This window comes from Schistocerca cancellata, chromosome 9 (genome assembly GCF_023864275.1).
Source record: "Schistocerca cancellata isolate TAMUIC-IGC-003103 chromosome 9, iqSchCanc2.1, whole genome shotgun sequence".
NCBI lineage: Eukaryota > Metazoa > Arthropoda > Insecta > Orthoptera > Acrididae > Schistocerca > Schistocerca cancellata.
The window spans coordinates 396,687,564-396,704,185 of record NC_064634.1 but is presented as its reverse complement, the minus strand read 5'-3'; the positions used below and the strand labels follow the sequence as shown (position 1 = coordinate 396,704,185).

The window sequence follows — 16,622 nt, the reverse complement described above, 5'->3', positions numbered from 1 at the left end:
AGACGAGATTGTTCTGAATCCCACGAGGCAAAATTCATCACAGTTCGACGAGGTGGAATTTTTCTAAATCCCTTAACCTACATTTTTTCTAAGTCCAATCAAGAATCATTCTAAGTGAGTACAGCCAAGAAATTTTCAGAATCTCCAAAGATAAAATTTCTCTGAACCCCCAGTCATGATTTCAAATTTCCTGACGATGACCCTTATTAGTTAGCCTCAAAGATCCACCTTTCTCTTCTCTGATTGTGCTGGCACACGGACAGTGCTGGTCTCTGATTCGGCACCCTCCAAGTGGTGCACGTTGGATGTCACTAATGCTGACAGTATTTGCTTTCAGTTTAATCCCTACTGAAGAATTTCAAGGCCATTTCAAGTTCATGAAAATTACACCGGTGGACAGACTTCAGAAACAATACAAGATTTTGATTGAAAATTTTTCCTAATCTCGCTTTCTCTCAAGATACTGGTAACCTGGGAAAGTCACGATGAAGTGTCCCCTGGTGACAACCTATTGGCTTTTCCTAAAAAATGTTCTCTACGAACAATGCGTCCCCCCCCCCCCCCCTCCCTCCGCGAATACAAATATGGAATTAAAAAAATAGGGGTTACCATTTGCAGAAATTCAGCTGGTATAGATTAAAATAGGACGCTGTGTATATGTGTGTGTGTGTGTGTGTGTGTGTGTGTGTGAGAGAGAGAGAGAGAGAGAGAGAGAGAGAGAGAGAGAGAGAGAGATGGAATTGCACATGACCCTCAACAACTATAAAATAAGAATGCTTTGCAGATGGGTTGTTTAGCTTAATGGTTAAGGTATAGTCCTCACATGAATTGGGTTGTGTGTTCAGATCTCGCCAGGTACTTTGAAATTTTTTATTTTTAAGTCTTAATTGAAATGACTTTGCTCATTATTTTTATTTAATTAATTGGCTTAAAAGTATTTTTTATTTGTATTCCTTTGTCACATCATTTTAATAATCTATTAACTGTATCATTTGCTCTCATATTTTCCTTCTAATCATTCTTTTTCCACTTGGAATCTTTGTTTGTGTGAATTTATGTATCTTTATTTGATTATCATAATATTGAATCATTTGGAATGCCATTGCATTGGTTAAAAACCAAAAGAGGAAATAATCTATTTATATTGACTGTGCAGTTGTGTCAAGAATGTATTACAGGATCAGATAAAATAGATGAAGATTTAAATGAAAGAAGGGGTTTTAAGTAAAATTAAATTCAAGTAAACTGAGGAACAGAAATAGTGAATACAATACCCTAGACAAAAATATAGGATGATAAAATAGAAGAAATTAAATCAAACTGAATACATAAAAATAATTAAAATTACTTGAACAAGGATTCCAAGTGGGAAATGAGTGTAGGAAGAAAAATGAGAGCAAATGAAAAAATTAATACAGTGTTTAAAATGATGTGACAGAGGAACAGAAATAAAAAAAGATACATTTAAGCCAATTAATTGAATAAAAATAATGATCAAAGTCATTTTGATAAATATTTTAAAATAAAAAAAATCAAAACATCTGACGAGATTCAAACCCACAACTTCTTGTTTGTGGGAGCTGTACTTTAACTATTACACTATGCATCCAGTCTGTGAAGCATCCATTTTTTAAAGCTGTAGAGCATCATGTGAAATTCTGAATAATTTCTTCATCAATCATTAACAAGTGAGGGTCCACTAAGATGAATGGCCGAAGGATATGGTACCTTGGCCTTAACCTACATCACCATATAGATGGTTTAAAAAAGTCAATCCCATGTTAAGTACTTTTTATGGGTGTTGTGCTGTACTGAGACAGGAACAATGTTACTGAATAGACTGTATTGCAAATGTGCATGCAGGTCACCTGCATTGTAAGCCACTGTTTGTTGCTTTTGGCCTAAGATTTAGTTGATACTTGCTTTTCTGTTCTAAGAAACAAACGGTAAGATCCTGGAACATAAAATGTGCTTGCATAATTTTGTTCTGTGCTGTTCTTATTTCATAACTTCCTTGTATAGTGTAGGTGCATAAGTTCGTAGCATTTTTCCATTAGTCTAATAAACACTGCAGTCTGCCAATGCTGTGGTAACTTTTCGATTCTACGACTGTAGAAATCGTGTAGTTTTGAGGCGATGAACTCGTCGAGGCACGTTCAAAGTCCATTTTCATCTGGAAAGGAAATTTGTTCCGTAGTGAGTGGAAAACGAGAAAATCTGAGGACACAAGATCAGGCGAATAATGTGGGTGCAGGATGGCTTCCCAACCCACCTCCTGTATAGTATTCTTTGTCAGTGTAGCAGAATGCAGGTGGGCATCATTGTGGAGTAGCATCACTTCACACAGTCTTCCTGGTCATTGTTCTTGGATTGCATCTGCAAGATGTCTCAGTTGCTGATAGTAAATGTCAGCAGTGATGGTTGCATCTCGGGAAAGCAATTTGTGATACACCACACTGTCTCTGTTCCACCAGATGCATAACATTATCTTTTGTGGATGCGAGAGGTTTTCATATGGGGAGTTACTGCTTTGTTTAGACTCAAACGTTTCTTTCTTTTCCTTATGTCAGCATAAAGACATCATTTCTCTCCACCAGTAATGATACAGGGAAGGAATGGCTGGTGTTGTTAATGAGCCAATTGATGATGAGCAAGCAGAGATGCACACTGATTTTTGTGATTTTGCCTTAGAGCATGGGTTACTCATGTGCCTGATTTTTGAACTTTCCCCATTGCATGCAAATCTCGCATGATGGTGGAATATCACAGTTCATCAAATTTGCCAGTTCTTGAGTACACTGACATGGATCATAGTGGATTAATGTGTTTCAATGGTCTTCATCAAACCCCAAATGTCTTTCTGAACACGGAGAGTCACTGATGTCAAAACAGTCCTTAAAACGAGAAAAGTATTTTTTTGCTGTGCTCTGTTCAGTGGCATTATCCCCATACACTGCACAAATGTTACTGGCTGCCTACACTTCTGTCACCCTTCTATTGAACTCAAACAGAAGAATATGTTGAAAATGTTCCAATTTCTCTGTTTGCCACTCCATTTTTTAGTGTCCACAGCTCCACTAGCTACCGCCAAATGACAAAATGACAGTATGTAAACTCAAATAGCAACAGTGAATTACAAATAAAAATGACAACCCAAGTAACTGGAATACCAACATGCAAAACAAAACTCTACACAAACTTATGCACCAACCTAATACTATAACATTTTTATATCTTTATTATGTGTAGGCAGAAAAATATATTAACTGCAGTGTATAAAAAGAAACTCATGTATTGAATTTTTATTTTATTTGTTGTTGAAATGATTACAGCATCACATGAACAAGAAGACGAAACAAGTAGAGAAAAATTGTTGGAAAAGAAACGCAAGTTGAAAGAAAAATTTGACAATGAATATGATGAGCAAGAAGGTGGGAAGACTTACTATGATGAGCTGAAGCAGGAAGCAGACATGCAGGCTCAGGTATTTAATCTCTCATTAAATAATTTGATTTGGTGGATGCTGATTAACAAAATAACTTTGTTTAGTTTATCCAGTAGTAAAGATATAATTTTAATGCCTTGGTATATACTCAATGTTTGAACAATAAATTACAGTTTGTGAAAATTACAACATCCAGAAGGAATGCTCTGAATCACTCCAAAATGGAAGATGTGTAGAATAGTGGAACAACTAAGTGATTAAAATTGCAGAGATATGCCATGCTCGCAGGCCCATAAACACCTTTTTTTGTGCGACTGGACAGGTCACTGTTCTTTTTCATTGCGGAGCTGTCAAACGGAGTAGATATTTGTAATCAAGTGCAAGTTTGCTGCATCAATGTCGTATCAGCATTTTACTAGAGAATTTTAATAGGGCACAATGATCAGTCTCTGGAAAACAGGTAGACTCGCACAGGGCATGCTGCTATCACAGTGGTGTGTGGAGGGAAGCATTGGATAGAAGAGAGCTGTAGACAGCTATGAAAAGGTTCTAGACCACAAAGTGTGACCACTACTTTGGATGGCCACCATCTGGTCTGCACAGCCGTAACTGTCAGAACAGCTTCATCAACAGTGTTGGCTTGACGTCAGAACACTGCAATGGTTGCTGATATTTCTGCATTGATAGCTCATGCAGTCCACTGAGCGTTGAACTGATGGCACACATGTCATTGCTTTGGCTTCATCAACCGGGAACCACTAATGACTCAGACTGCGGTGGGCACACGAACGATGTCACTAGTGTCCCGTGTGGCAAAATGTGCTGGTTTGAGACGAATCCTGCTTCAATTTGCCCCATGTTGATGGCTGCATATGTGTTAGGTGCTACAGTGGTGAACAAAGTTAAGCAGGTTGCTTTGTTGAGCAGTACAGCTGACACATGCCAAGTGTAACAGATTGGGACACCATCGGCTATCGTGCGCGATCTCACCTCGTACATGCTGGGTGTGATCTGAACAGGAGCCAGGACATCACAGAGGTTTCAGAGCCTGACACATTGTCCATCTTGCAGGCAGCTCCACATGTGGTACTTGTGCAGTAAATGTCATGTGACTAGTGCCTCCCGTCGGGGGCAAGTCTTTCGATTTGATGCCACTTAGGTGATTTGTGCGTCAAAGGGGATGGAATGATGACGACTTGGACACCACAACACCCAGTCCCTGAGTGGAGAAAATCTCCGACCCAGCCAGAAATCGAACCCGGACTCTTAGGATTGACATTCTGTCGTGCTGACCACTCAGCTACCGGGGGCGGACACCTGTGCAGTACAACCCCTGGCCATACACGGTGAGGAATGTTCTAGCCTTCTTCAAAGTATGAGTAGTACCCCTACTTCCCCAGCCAACATGTTGGCATTGGATGTGTCCGAAATACGGTCAGTCAGTGACTTGTTCATTCAGAGCCTCTTGCAACCACTGTCTGTGCTTTATCAATGTGCCTCAAACTACGTGGAACTGTATTCCCCGCTACATATCCAGGCCCTCTTTGGTTTCTTGCCACATCATCTAGAGGCTCTGATTGTGTCCCCTTGGTGTTCCAGTTTTTACAAACAGTAAGAAGGGGGGGTGGGGTGGAAAGTGAGAGTGAGAGAGAGAGAGAGACAGAGACAGAGAGAGAGAGATATAGAGGGGGGGGGGTTGATTTTATATATAAAACAAGGGATGGAGTGACTGGCCAGGATCTACTTTCAGGTGACAAAATTCCAAGTACTGCTGACACACACCTTTAGAAGTAGAAACAAACTATATGTAGTTTTTGGAATTTTTATTTTCTCCCAGAAGGAGGAAAGGAGGGTCAGGTAACTCAGGCCTGTGGTTGATAGGGCCCATCTGTTGGGAGAATGAGGAAGGCAAAGAGTTTATTAAACTGAATAAAAGAGTGTTTTGTTGAACTCTTGAGACTTACATCTCTTGTTTGAAGGGGAAAAACATTGGGAAGAGGCTCATTGGATGTCACTGGGTAGTTTATCAATAGTTGTGGAGCATCTCTAAGTGTCATATTTGGAGAAAAAGGTGCTTAGAATCTACTGTATTCAGTAAAATGTGTTCCTATTGAAATGTGGTCAGTATGTTTGTTGTATGAACCACATGCACTGAAGTCTTGCTTTTCATTAGAACACTTCAACTCTATCCATCCAAAGACAAAATTTATTATGTAACATGGAGAACAGGGCCAGCACACCCCTGTTTGTGCTCTAGTTAAGAGAGACCAGATGAATATTTGCAACAAAGTGTATAGAAAATTTACACATCAGTCTGTGTCTACACATTTCAAGCCATCACCATCCTTAACAAAGATAAGCATTTTTGAAGCCGCGCGGTTTGGCCAAATCTGTAGGGGGGAGGATGGGGTGGAGATAGAGACCTATGAAAATGTAGTGTGTATTGTTATTAGTTCCTACTAACAAAGATTGAAAAACTACTCCATAATGTTAAAGACTATACACATTCCCAGAAATCAAGTTTATGTCACATTTTGTGACTGTAGCATATTGTGTGTGAAATGATAGCTACCAGTGGCATTCTGCTTGTGATAAGAGTAAAATGCCTTCTCTTTCTGCCATACCTACAGTGTCATTGGTTATACGGTGTTCAGTTCGAATCTTTCCATTTTCTGAGGAGATTCTGGATGATGCAGATATTCATAAAATAGAAACTGTTAAGTTAATGTCCAGCAATCAATTTTATGCAGGGATAAACATACAAAACATGTTTATCACTCGAAAAGAATTGGTTTGTTAGTAGTGTTGTGCAGCTTATTCTAGTAAAAAGTGCCCCCTTTCATCATACTAATAGGGAGCAATACAAATAACTTTAGATATCATTGTAAGCCTTGTCTTTGTATCAATTTCTTCTTTGTGTATTATCATGTCAGAGTAATTGGAAGTGATAATACGGTATTTACTCAAATCTAAGCCGCACTTTTTTTCCGGTTTTTGTAATCCAAAAAACCGCCTGCGGCTTAGAATCGAGTGCAAAGTAACTGGAAGTTCTGTAAAATGTTGCTAGGTGCCGCCACAATTAACTTCTGCCGTCGAATAAATGTAGCGCTACGGAGGCATGCTTTGCAGGCACAAAGATAAATACTGGTGCCAAAACCTCTGTGTCAGTACATAAATTAAGGTGGAAGACGAGATTTTTTTCTCCACCCCGAGTTTCGACCACTTCATTTTCATACATTATCCAACGAAGTAAATACAAATCCGTATTGTTCATCTTCGAATGTAGCAGCCTTTCAATGTACTACGAAAATCCGACTGGCAAGACTGTTTGGGATGCTTGTCAATATGGCCAACTCTACGTTCTGAATTTTTTCCTACTTGTGACAAGAGATGGTTGCTAATAGGAACTTTTATGAATTGAGAATCACATGCAGTATTCTCTTCACCATCAGAATAATACGAATATAAACATTTTGCCATGTATTCTTTCGTGTTTGCTGCTATCTCATTTAAATCCTGCCTGCCTAATAAACTACGAAACTAGAGTGAGACAACAGCAAACGCAGAAGAATATACATATCATGCCATGTTTATATTTGTATTATTCTTACGCCAAATAGTGATACAGTCACAAATGAAGCACGACAACTGACTAGATTTTTAAATCTAAGATGACTCAAATTTCTGTGCAGAATGTAATGTACGAAAGAGGCACCTGCAAAGATTTTCAAATGAAGAAAAATTTTCGCTAAACTCCCCTTCACATCATCTTGTATCACATGCAGTCTATTATTTGGCTCTTGTTGATTATTTATCAAAGAAAGCAGCAGTGTAAGTAACAACAAATAGCAGTCTCTTGCCATTGTTTTGCTGATGAGACGATTCCTCTCTCTCTCTCTCTCTCTTCTTCTTCTTCTTCTTTTTTTTTTAAATATCGGAAACGGCGGTAGCACCACAAAAGCAAGACATGCCACGAGCGGCGACAGGTCATAAACACTCATTATCAAAATGCGACAAACAATGCATGACACAGTACAATAATGCATTTTCAGCTTAGAGTAACGTAAACACCTATAACAAAGAGAACGGCACTTATCAGATCAAAGAAAAATAAGCAATAAATTCAAACCAGACGAAGCACGTGAAAAAGGAAGGGTACCCGTATAAATACAGCCTGACGCATAGCAATGGCTACCTGGTAAAGCTTAACTGCTAAGCTTACAACTCGAACTGAACTACTGTAGCTGTATTGTCATGCATTCGACCTAAATTGTGTCTCATATTACAATGGACCAACTTTGTTTCGATTCGGAGGTGCGGCCTAAAGCTTGTCTCACTCCTTGAATTTCAAGTCTCAAATTTCAGATGCGGCTTAGATTCGGGAAATTTTTTTTTCCTTGATTTCGAGCCTCATTTTTCAGGTGCGGCTTAGATTCGAGTAAATACGGTACACGTATCCATGTTTTTTTTTATATATTTGCTACTGTTTTTCTTTCACAGCTGAATAAAAGTCAATTTGAAGGGCTCGATGATGACATAAGAGTTGAACTAGAAGGTTATAGACCTGGAATGTATGTGAGAGTAGAGCTTGCTTCTGTACCTTGTGAACTCGTTACTCATTTTGATCCGGAGTATCCTCTAATAATGGGAGGTCTGCAGCCTGGTGAGGAGAATGTTGGGTATGTCCAGGTATGTATCCAGCTCAGGTTACATTTTTTTCCCCCAAGCAATTTGTTTCCGTAGATACATGTTCAAGATGACTCATTTTGAACACATTAAACTTCCATGTCAGATATTAAGATGGCTCTTTAAAATCTAAGGCACCAGAAATTAATGTCATGTCAACTGCTGTGAAGTTCTGGGAGTTTACATCTAGCAATGGTTTTATTTTTTTGGCGATGGTATTAGATACAGTCATTAACCTTGTCTCTAAAAAATGTTTCTGATGACTAACAATGTAGGAAAGGATAGATTTTACCATGAAGGAGACATGTCAGGTTGCAGACAGGCACGGTTAAAAGACACTCACATATAGCTTTCGGCCACAACCTTCATCAGTAAAGACACTCTCCCTCCGTCCCTCCCTTCCTGCCCCCTCCCCCCCTCCGCTCCTCTCCCCCTCTTCCTCTCCAGCATCTCGGGCAAGAAGGGGCTCGATGATGGCATAAGAGTTGACCCAGAGAAGTTGGCAGTGTGTGTGTGTGTGTGTGTGTGTGTGTGTGTGTGTGTGTATGTGTGTTTACTGACAAAGGCTGTGACCAACAGCTATATGCGAGTGTCTTTTAATCGTGCATGTCTGCTACTTGATGTGTCTTCTTTACAATAAGTAGCAATCTGAAACTTCCTGGCAGATTAAAACGGTGTGCCGGGCCGAGACTCGAACTTGGGACCTTTGCCTTTCGCGGGCAAGTGCTCTACCAACTGAGCTACCCTAGCACGACTCACGCCCCATCCTCAAAGCTTTACTTCTGCCAGTACCTCGTCTCGTACCTTCCAAACTTTACAGAAGCTCTCCTGCGAACCTTGCAGTACTAGCACTCCTGAAAGAAAGGATATTGCGGAGACATGGCTTAGCCACAGCCTGGGGGATGTTTCCAGAATGAGATTTTCACTCTGCAGCAGAGTGTGCGCTGATATGAAACTTCCTGGCAGATTAAAAGGTGTGCCGGACCGAGACTCGAACTCGGGACCTTTGCCTTTCGCGAGCAAGTGCTCTTATTCTTGTACATCGACCAAATGGGAGAAACAGCATTGGGAGACAAGCAAAATGAAGTCTGATTGAGCAAAACAGGCAACAGTACCTAATCTGTGGGAGACATGGTGAGCACCATTTTCTTTAGTGTATCACATATTTGCTTGTTTACTATAAAGTGTGTTTTGGCAATATTTTGTAACCAGAAACTATTTTTGAGAGAAGACACCAATGGCAGTGTGTGATATAGCATTGTATCATTGACACAGGTGTCCAGTTGAATAAAAGATAAATTAATACAAAAAATCCTGGAGTTCCTTTGGTAAGCCAAGGCCAATTTCTTCTTTCTCTCCAACCAGTCCTAGTTTGTAACATGTTTCAAATAAACTCATAATTGTTAAACTCTGATCTTCCTTCCTCCTGTAAACAAACAAATCCAAGACGTTGTATGAAGTTGAGGGTAGGAGAATGAAATGGATTCTAACTGCCATTCAAAATGTCTTATCTGACGGATGATTATCTATGCTTGTACCATTTTTCAGACTCCTTCTAAGATTGTCCTTTGTTGTAACGGTCTTCAGTGCTGTCATTTGTAAGTAAAGGGAAGGGGCTAAACTGGAGAATACATGTGAAAGTTCTGTCTAATAGCAATGTTACTGAGTTGTTTGCAATAATAAAGTTAACATTTTTATAAGATTTAGTAAAGCTTTAACCAGTTGTCCAAACAATTCCATGACTATTTTATGCAAGCATCATTTTTCAGGTCCGTGGCAAGAAACACAGATGGTTTCCAAAAATATTAAAAACGAGGGATCCCCTCATTGTTTCTCTTGGATGGAGGCGTTTCCAAACATTGCCCATATATGCAAAACTGGAGGATAATTTGCGACATAGGTAAGAACATTGTGGAAAGCTGCACAAATATAATTTCACGGTAATTAATTTACACTTGGGTGTTGTGTAGTTCAGTGAATTTGCGATTTGAGTAAGCTGCCCTCCAGTGTAGAAGACAGATTGTATGATGACATTACACCTAAATGTATTAGCTCACACAGAATGTATAGATTTTACTCAAACTGTCTGTATTTTAAAGTTATACCTGTAATCTTATACATGAACAATTAATAATGTGCTTCTAAGTACCACTGTATGCTTGCCACTTTGATCGTCTGCCACAGACAAAATTTTATAACTGTTTGTTCATTTCAGGTATCTCAAATACACTCCACAGCATGTTGCCTGCATGGTACATTTCTGGGGTCCAATTACACCCCAAGGTACAGGTTTCCTAGCGGTCCAGAATGCCGACAACATGGTAAGTTGAAATATAAAGTTCTTTGCTGCATTAATAGGCCATTTTAATTTCCAGTGTCTATACTTTGACCAACAAAAGTCATAAAACTTTGTCAGCATCACCTGGAGGGATTCAGGATTCACACCCATTGCAGTGGACGTTCGAAAACATAACAAAATAAATTTTTTTTACGTGCAAAATTTCATCATTTTTTTCACTTACTAATGGCTGCATTTTTTGCTATAGGTACACTTTTCTTCATAAGTTAGAGAGATTCTTCGATGAATTTTACACAGCATACATATCATACTCACAGGTGTATGAAACTCTAGAATTTATTTAATTTATGAAAAAACGAATGAACTGTTATATTTTAAACTTCATGTTTGTTTGTTATTTTTTTTTTTTTTGTAAACACACACAAATTTTATAGTTAATTACCTCAATTTTACCACAGTTTTTAATATATTTGGAAAATTCTAGAGTTTCATACACCTTTAAGTATGGTTTGTATGCTGTGCAAAATTCATCGAAGAATCTCTCTTACTTATGAAGAAAAGTGTACCTATAGCAACAAATGCTGCCATTAGTAAGTGAAAAAAATGATGAAATTTCACACGTAAAAAAAATTACTTCATTATGTTTTAGAACTTCCACTGCTATGAGTGTGAATTCTGAATCCTTCCTGGTGTTCCTGACAAACTTTTATGAATTTATTTCTAAAAGTATAGACAGTGGAAATTAAAATGTTCAGTGGTGCCTCTCCTGCTCCAAGTCAGCCCGTTTGACGTCCTGCCCCTCTTAAAGAAGTTGGTGATTATTTAAATCCTTTTCCTACTTATAATGCTCAGATGCTACAGAAAGTTGTTTCGGTCATTCATTTGCATTGCTGTGCCATATTTATTTATTTTGTCTTAAAAAAATTGTGATTATTTAAATCCTTTTGCTACTTATTATGCTCAGATGCTACAAAAAGTTGTTTTGGTTATTCATTTGCATTGCTGTGCCATATTTATTTATTTATTTAATTTTTTATGTGTTTTCTCTCCTATTGATATAGCAACAGACATTTCGAATTGCACTAACAGGCTCTGTGGTGGAACTGGACAAGTCCGCACAGATTCTCAAGAAATTGAAGTTGACTGGCACCCCTCTAAAAATTTATAAGAAGACTGCTTTTATTAAGGGCATGTTCTCTTCAGCTCTTGAAGTTGCGAAGTTTGAAGGTGCGAAAATCAAGACTGTGTCAGGAATAAGAGGCCAGATAAAGAAAGCTGCTTCAAAACCGGAAGGTGCTTTCAGGGCAACATTTGAAGACAAGGTACAACTTAGTGGTAAGTGACAGTTTTTATGGAATAAGTTTTGTACTAATATAACTTCTTGAAAATAGACACTGGCAACTTGTTTTAAATTGAACATAAACTAAATTGCTTCATACGATGAACACAGTCAGTCAAAATTCTATCAGAAAACATTTGGGAGTTTATGCTTTTGGCTAGAGCCTTCTTCAGAACAGGACACACACACACACACACACACACACACACACACACACACACACACACACACACACACACATTCACATTCACATAAGCTAGCACACCTCATGCTTACATGACTGCAATTTCTGGCAGCTCGGCCGGAATGCAATTGTCATGTGGAACGAAAGCAGCAACCTGGAGAGGGCAGGGAAGGGAAAAAGATAGTTGAGTAATGGTGAGCAGATTGCGGGGACAAGAACGCTGTCTTGCAGAGCGAGCAGAGACTAGATGAAGGCACAAAAAAGACTGCCACCAGGTACAGTTTCGGGGGGGTGGGGTGGGGGGGGGGGGGGGAGAAGAGGAGCAGGTGAGGTGTATTTTTCCTTCTTTTCCTACTGTTGTTTGTTGTGTAAGATTTGTGGTGGGTCGTATACCAGCACTAGCAGGAAGTTGCATCCCTGGCCAATATAACAGGGCAATATTTTGCCGACCCCAATACACTGCCAGATGAAGGTTGTCCAGATCCTTCCATGCCACCTCCCTGTCGATCCACCTGCTGTGAAGATCCCTGGAATGCTTCCCCAGGTTCTCTCTGTTGCGCTACTTCTATCTCACAGGGGTATATTTTGCCCAACATTTTCATTATTACTTTTCACAACACAACTAACAGTTGCTACGGTAATATCACTCTCTTGAGTACATTCAAACTTCCATACATGAATACTGTAGGGCCTGAGAGAAAAAACCAGAAAAACAACTACCACTCTTCAATTGCTCATTATGCTCTTGTTGGTGTGTCATTTACGTTATGGCTCTCAGATTCAGGCATTTGCTGCACCATTCCACAAATGACTCCCGGACAACCAGTGGTTGTAATACCATTTTTACTGGTCCCCTTCTCCCTGGCTCCACCACTGTTCCACATTCACTGCGTACAAGAAAGAAAAATACAGTTTCCCTTTTCCACTACATTTATCCTGATTCAGTTTACTCCATGAGCATCTCTTGTCGACGGCTTTCCAGTAGTGTGTTGGGATGTTTACAAATATCTCAGACAAGAGATTTCATGCTTAAGTCTCTAGTTACATACACATTTTTACTAACGATTCTATTATGATTATCCTACTCGTACATCTTTAAGCTGCCTTTACCTAATCTCTCCAACATAACTTTTAATAATTGTTAATGATAGCTCGTGACTTCATTCACTTAGTAACTTAACTACTTTGTTCCTGTTTGGCAGGATTCATTCCTTTTCTTCATACTTGTAATATTATTTCTCATATCTTGTTACTTTCTTCAATAGTATGGCTATCTTTTCTAGATCAGCCGAAGTATCTGAGGAACATGCATGGCAATACAAACATATTACTTGTCATTAATGTTATTCTTAAGTTCCTTTTATTTGTGACCTCTTGACCTCATAACCAATTAACCATTTTCGTTTTTGCTTTAAGACAATTTTACTATCTATCTACTGGATACTTGTGAGACATTTACTCTGATATACTTGGACATCATAATATTATTCCTCTTTAAATAGGTAACACAATATTAACCTTCTTTACATAGGTAGCTCAGCTTTCGTTATTATAATGATTATAAACTTTCTGAATTTCCATTATATTGACATCTAGTTCTTCTCTTTTTAGAGAACTTAACTTCCTTAATATCCCAACTTCCAAGAGTAAAGACTTTTATACCAAAGCTTGTTAATTATAACCAATTTTAAGAATAATCTATGGATTACCCATTTAACAAAACTTATCCACACTTCCACGAAAGACCACTTCTATGGCTCAGTACTGTAAAATATTTCTATTTCATTCAGTGAGGCAGTGCCCCATATTAATTCCTATTCTAGTATGGTACAAAGCAATTCCTTTCTTGGTACCCCACCCGCACAGTATAGGTCAGCCATTCTTAGGTCTGCCTATCTGCCTTTTATTCATCATTCCTAATTAGGTAGTACACTCCACATTTCAGATATATTTATATCTTCCATCACTTTTCCTTCTACTTTCTCCCATGTTACTTTGAGGTTCCCTTTTGACTTCCATGTCTGTACTCTTTCAAGTACCTTCTTCATATTTCGACTCACCTACTGATGGCACTACATGTCTTAAGTATTTTTAATTGCACTCTATTCTTTCTTTTGTTCTCTCTTTTCTTAAAACCCAAGCTCCAGCTAGATTATCGATTCATAACATTACTGTTTTACTGCCCTCCTCTGTTAATCCATTTTCTGTACCTGTACCCTGTCTTTCTATTTGTCTTCCTATGATTATAGTCATATTGTCACGTAGAAGAAGGTGTAATTAGATGAATGATGAACACTAACTTCACTTAACGAAGGTTTATTCAGCACTTGCACATACAAGAGCACGGAGCAAATTGCCTCCGGCCAGAATACATACACTATATATACAGCTACAGAATACAGCCAATGATTCTTCACATTTGTGGATACTTCTAGAATGTAGTCGAACCGAATATAGAAATTAAAATTGTACAGTCCAGGTGAGTTTTGACCTCGCGACCCTCCATGCAACAGTTTAGTATTATAATCACTACACCACGGTGCTACTCAGCTTCTTATGCAACACTGCTCCTTCCTTAAGAGAATTGCATCTCAGTGTTGCGTCCTCCTAGTCCGGGAATGAGCCATCGGTCCTGCATACCCTAAATCCTGATGACTGATGTTCGCACTGGCGGTGATCTTCTTTGAACTTCTTTTGCTGCTATGCTCTTTGTCATCTTTCCGCTTGTTACCTCTCTCTGGAGCTTGTTACCCTGGGTTGGAGGATACTTATAGGGCTTCATTCGAAGGATGTGGACCCAGTCTCTGATCTTTCGTCGTCTTGTGTTGAGGTTGAAATCTTCAACTTCACAAGTAACATCAGACAATTGTCTTACCACCTTATAAGGTCCAAAGTAGCACCTGAGGAGCTTCTCAGAGAGACCAGCCTTCCAAATAGGAGTGAAGATCCAGACGAGGTCACCAGGCTGGTAGACAACAGGGTGGTGGCTCGTGTCATCCTTTGGTGATCATTTTCTTGGGCTTGCAGTGTGTGGAGTCGAGCTGGTAAATATGTGGTCGATGTAGTTGTTGTCCACGTCATCAGGATGTAATGGAAACAGTGTCCATCGGCGTAGTCGCCTCATGCCCATGCACCAGGAAAAATGGTGTATATCACGTGGTGTCTTGTTTGGCAGTCATGAAAAGTAGCACCTCATCCCAGTTGCTCTGCTCAACATTGATGAACATTAATAGCATGTTGATCAAGGTCTTATTAAGGCGTTCAGCAAGTCCGTTAGTTTGCAGATGGTGGCATTCGTCGTGTGGTGAGTAATGTTGCACCGACGGTTTATCTCTATAACAAGATTCGATTGAAAGACTTTCCCTCGATCCGTAATTAACAACCTTGGGACACCGTGTTTTAACACAATGTCTTCCACGATTAATTTGGCTACCTCGGATGCTTTGGCTGTTTTCACAGCTTTTGTAATGGTATAACATGACAGATAATCAGTGCAAACAATAATCCATCTATTGCCACTAGCAGATGTTGAAAATCGTCCGAGGAGGTCCATCCCAACACGCTGGAAAGGCGTTTAGGTTGGTGGAATTGGTATGAGTTGGGCAGGTGGGTTCTGAGGAACTGCCTTTCTCCTCTGGCACTGTCGACAGTGTGACACTTAGTGACGGACTGACGGACACTCCTAAATAAACCTGGCCAGAAAAATCTCTTGCTAATTCTATCGTATGTCTTAATAAATCCTAAAGGTCTGGCCTCAGGCATGTCATGGAATTTCTGTAGAACATCTAAGCACTGGTAGCCTCCTCTTTCCAAATGGATCAAAGTTTTCCTTGCAAAGTAATCCTTTAACTACCTTAAATTGTCCTTTCATATCCTCTGACTGATTTAAGGCAAGCATAATTTGAGATATCTTGGCATTCTTCTGCTCAGCAGAGAGATCCTGGAGTGCAGTGAGACAGTCACTAACTTCACCAAATTCTTGATGGTCTTGCACTGGGTTTCTTGAGAGACAATCAGCATCTTGGTGTTATCTTCCACTTTTGTACACTATGGTAATGTCATACTCTTGAAGACGTAGTGCCCACGTGGCGAGTCGTCCTGTTGGATCCTTAAGACCTGTCAACCAGCAAAGTGAATGATGGTCTTTAACAACTGTGAATGGCCTTCCATAGAGATACTGTCGAAATTTGCACATGGCCCAGATCACAGCAAGACATTCTCTTTCTGTAGTTGAGTAGTTTCTCTCGGCTTTTGTAAGTGTCCTAGAAGCATAGGCTATAACCTTCTCTTTTCCATCCGAAATATGCACCAGAACAGCACAGATCCCATACCTACTGGCATCTGTGTGTAGTTCTGTAGGTGCTCTCTCACCCTACAGACCAAGTACAGGGTCAGTCATCAGAGCTTTTCGCAGCACATTGAAAGAATCTTGTTGAGCATCACCCCACATAAATTTAGCATCAGCTTTTAACAACTCTTGGAGTGGCCTGGCTTTGATAAAACAACAGCAATAAGAACATAATCCAAGGAAGCTTCTCACATCTCTAATACTTTTAGGAATAGGAAATTCCGTTACAGATCTCACCTTTTCTGAGCTTGGCCGCGCACCTCCGTGTGACCAAGGTGTCCAAGTATTTTGATTTCGTTTGCTCCAAAGAGACACTTTCTT

The 16,622-nt window shown here is 39.5% G+C and overlaps 1 protein-coding gene across 1 annotated transcript in view; it reads left to right on the top strand.

Annotated features, from left to right (window-relative positions):
* LOC126101078 (ribosome biogenesis protein BMS1 homolog) overlaps nucleotides 1-16,622 on the top strand; it is a 100,826-nt gene that overhangs the window by 74,997 nt on the left and 9,207 nt on the right. Inside the window, exons 13-17 of the mRNA XM_049911757.1 lie at nucleotides 3,333-3,484; nucleotides 7,946-8,134; nucleotides 9,901-10,031; nucleotides 10,347-10,452; nucleotides 11,492-11,765. Coding sequence (XP_049767714.1) covers nucleotides 3,333-3,484; nucleotides 7,946-8,134; nucleotides 9,901-10,031; nucleotides 10,347-10,452; nucleotides 11,492-11,765 — 852 coding nt within the window. The remainder of the gene's footprint in view (nucleotides 1-3,332; nucleotides 3,485-7,945; nucleotides 8,135-9,900; nucleotides 10,032-10,346; nucleotides 10,453-11,491; nucleotides 11,766-16,622) is intronic.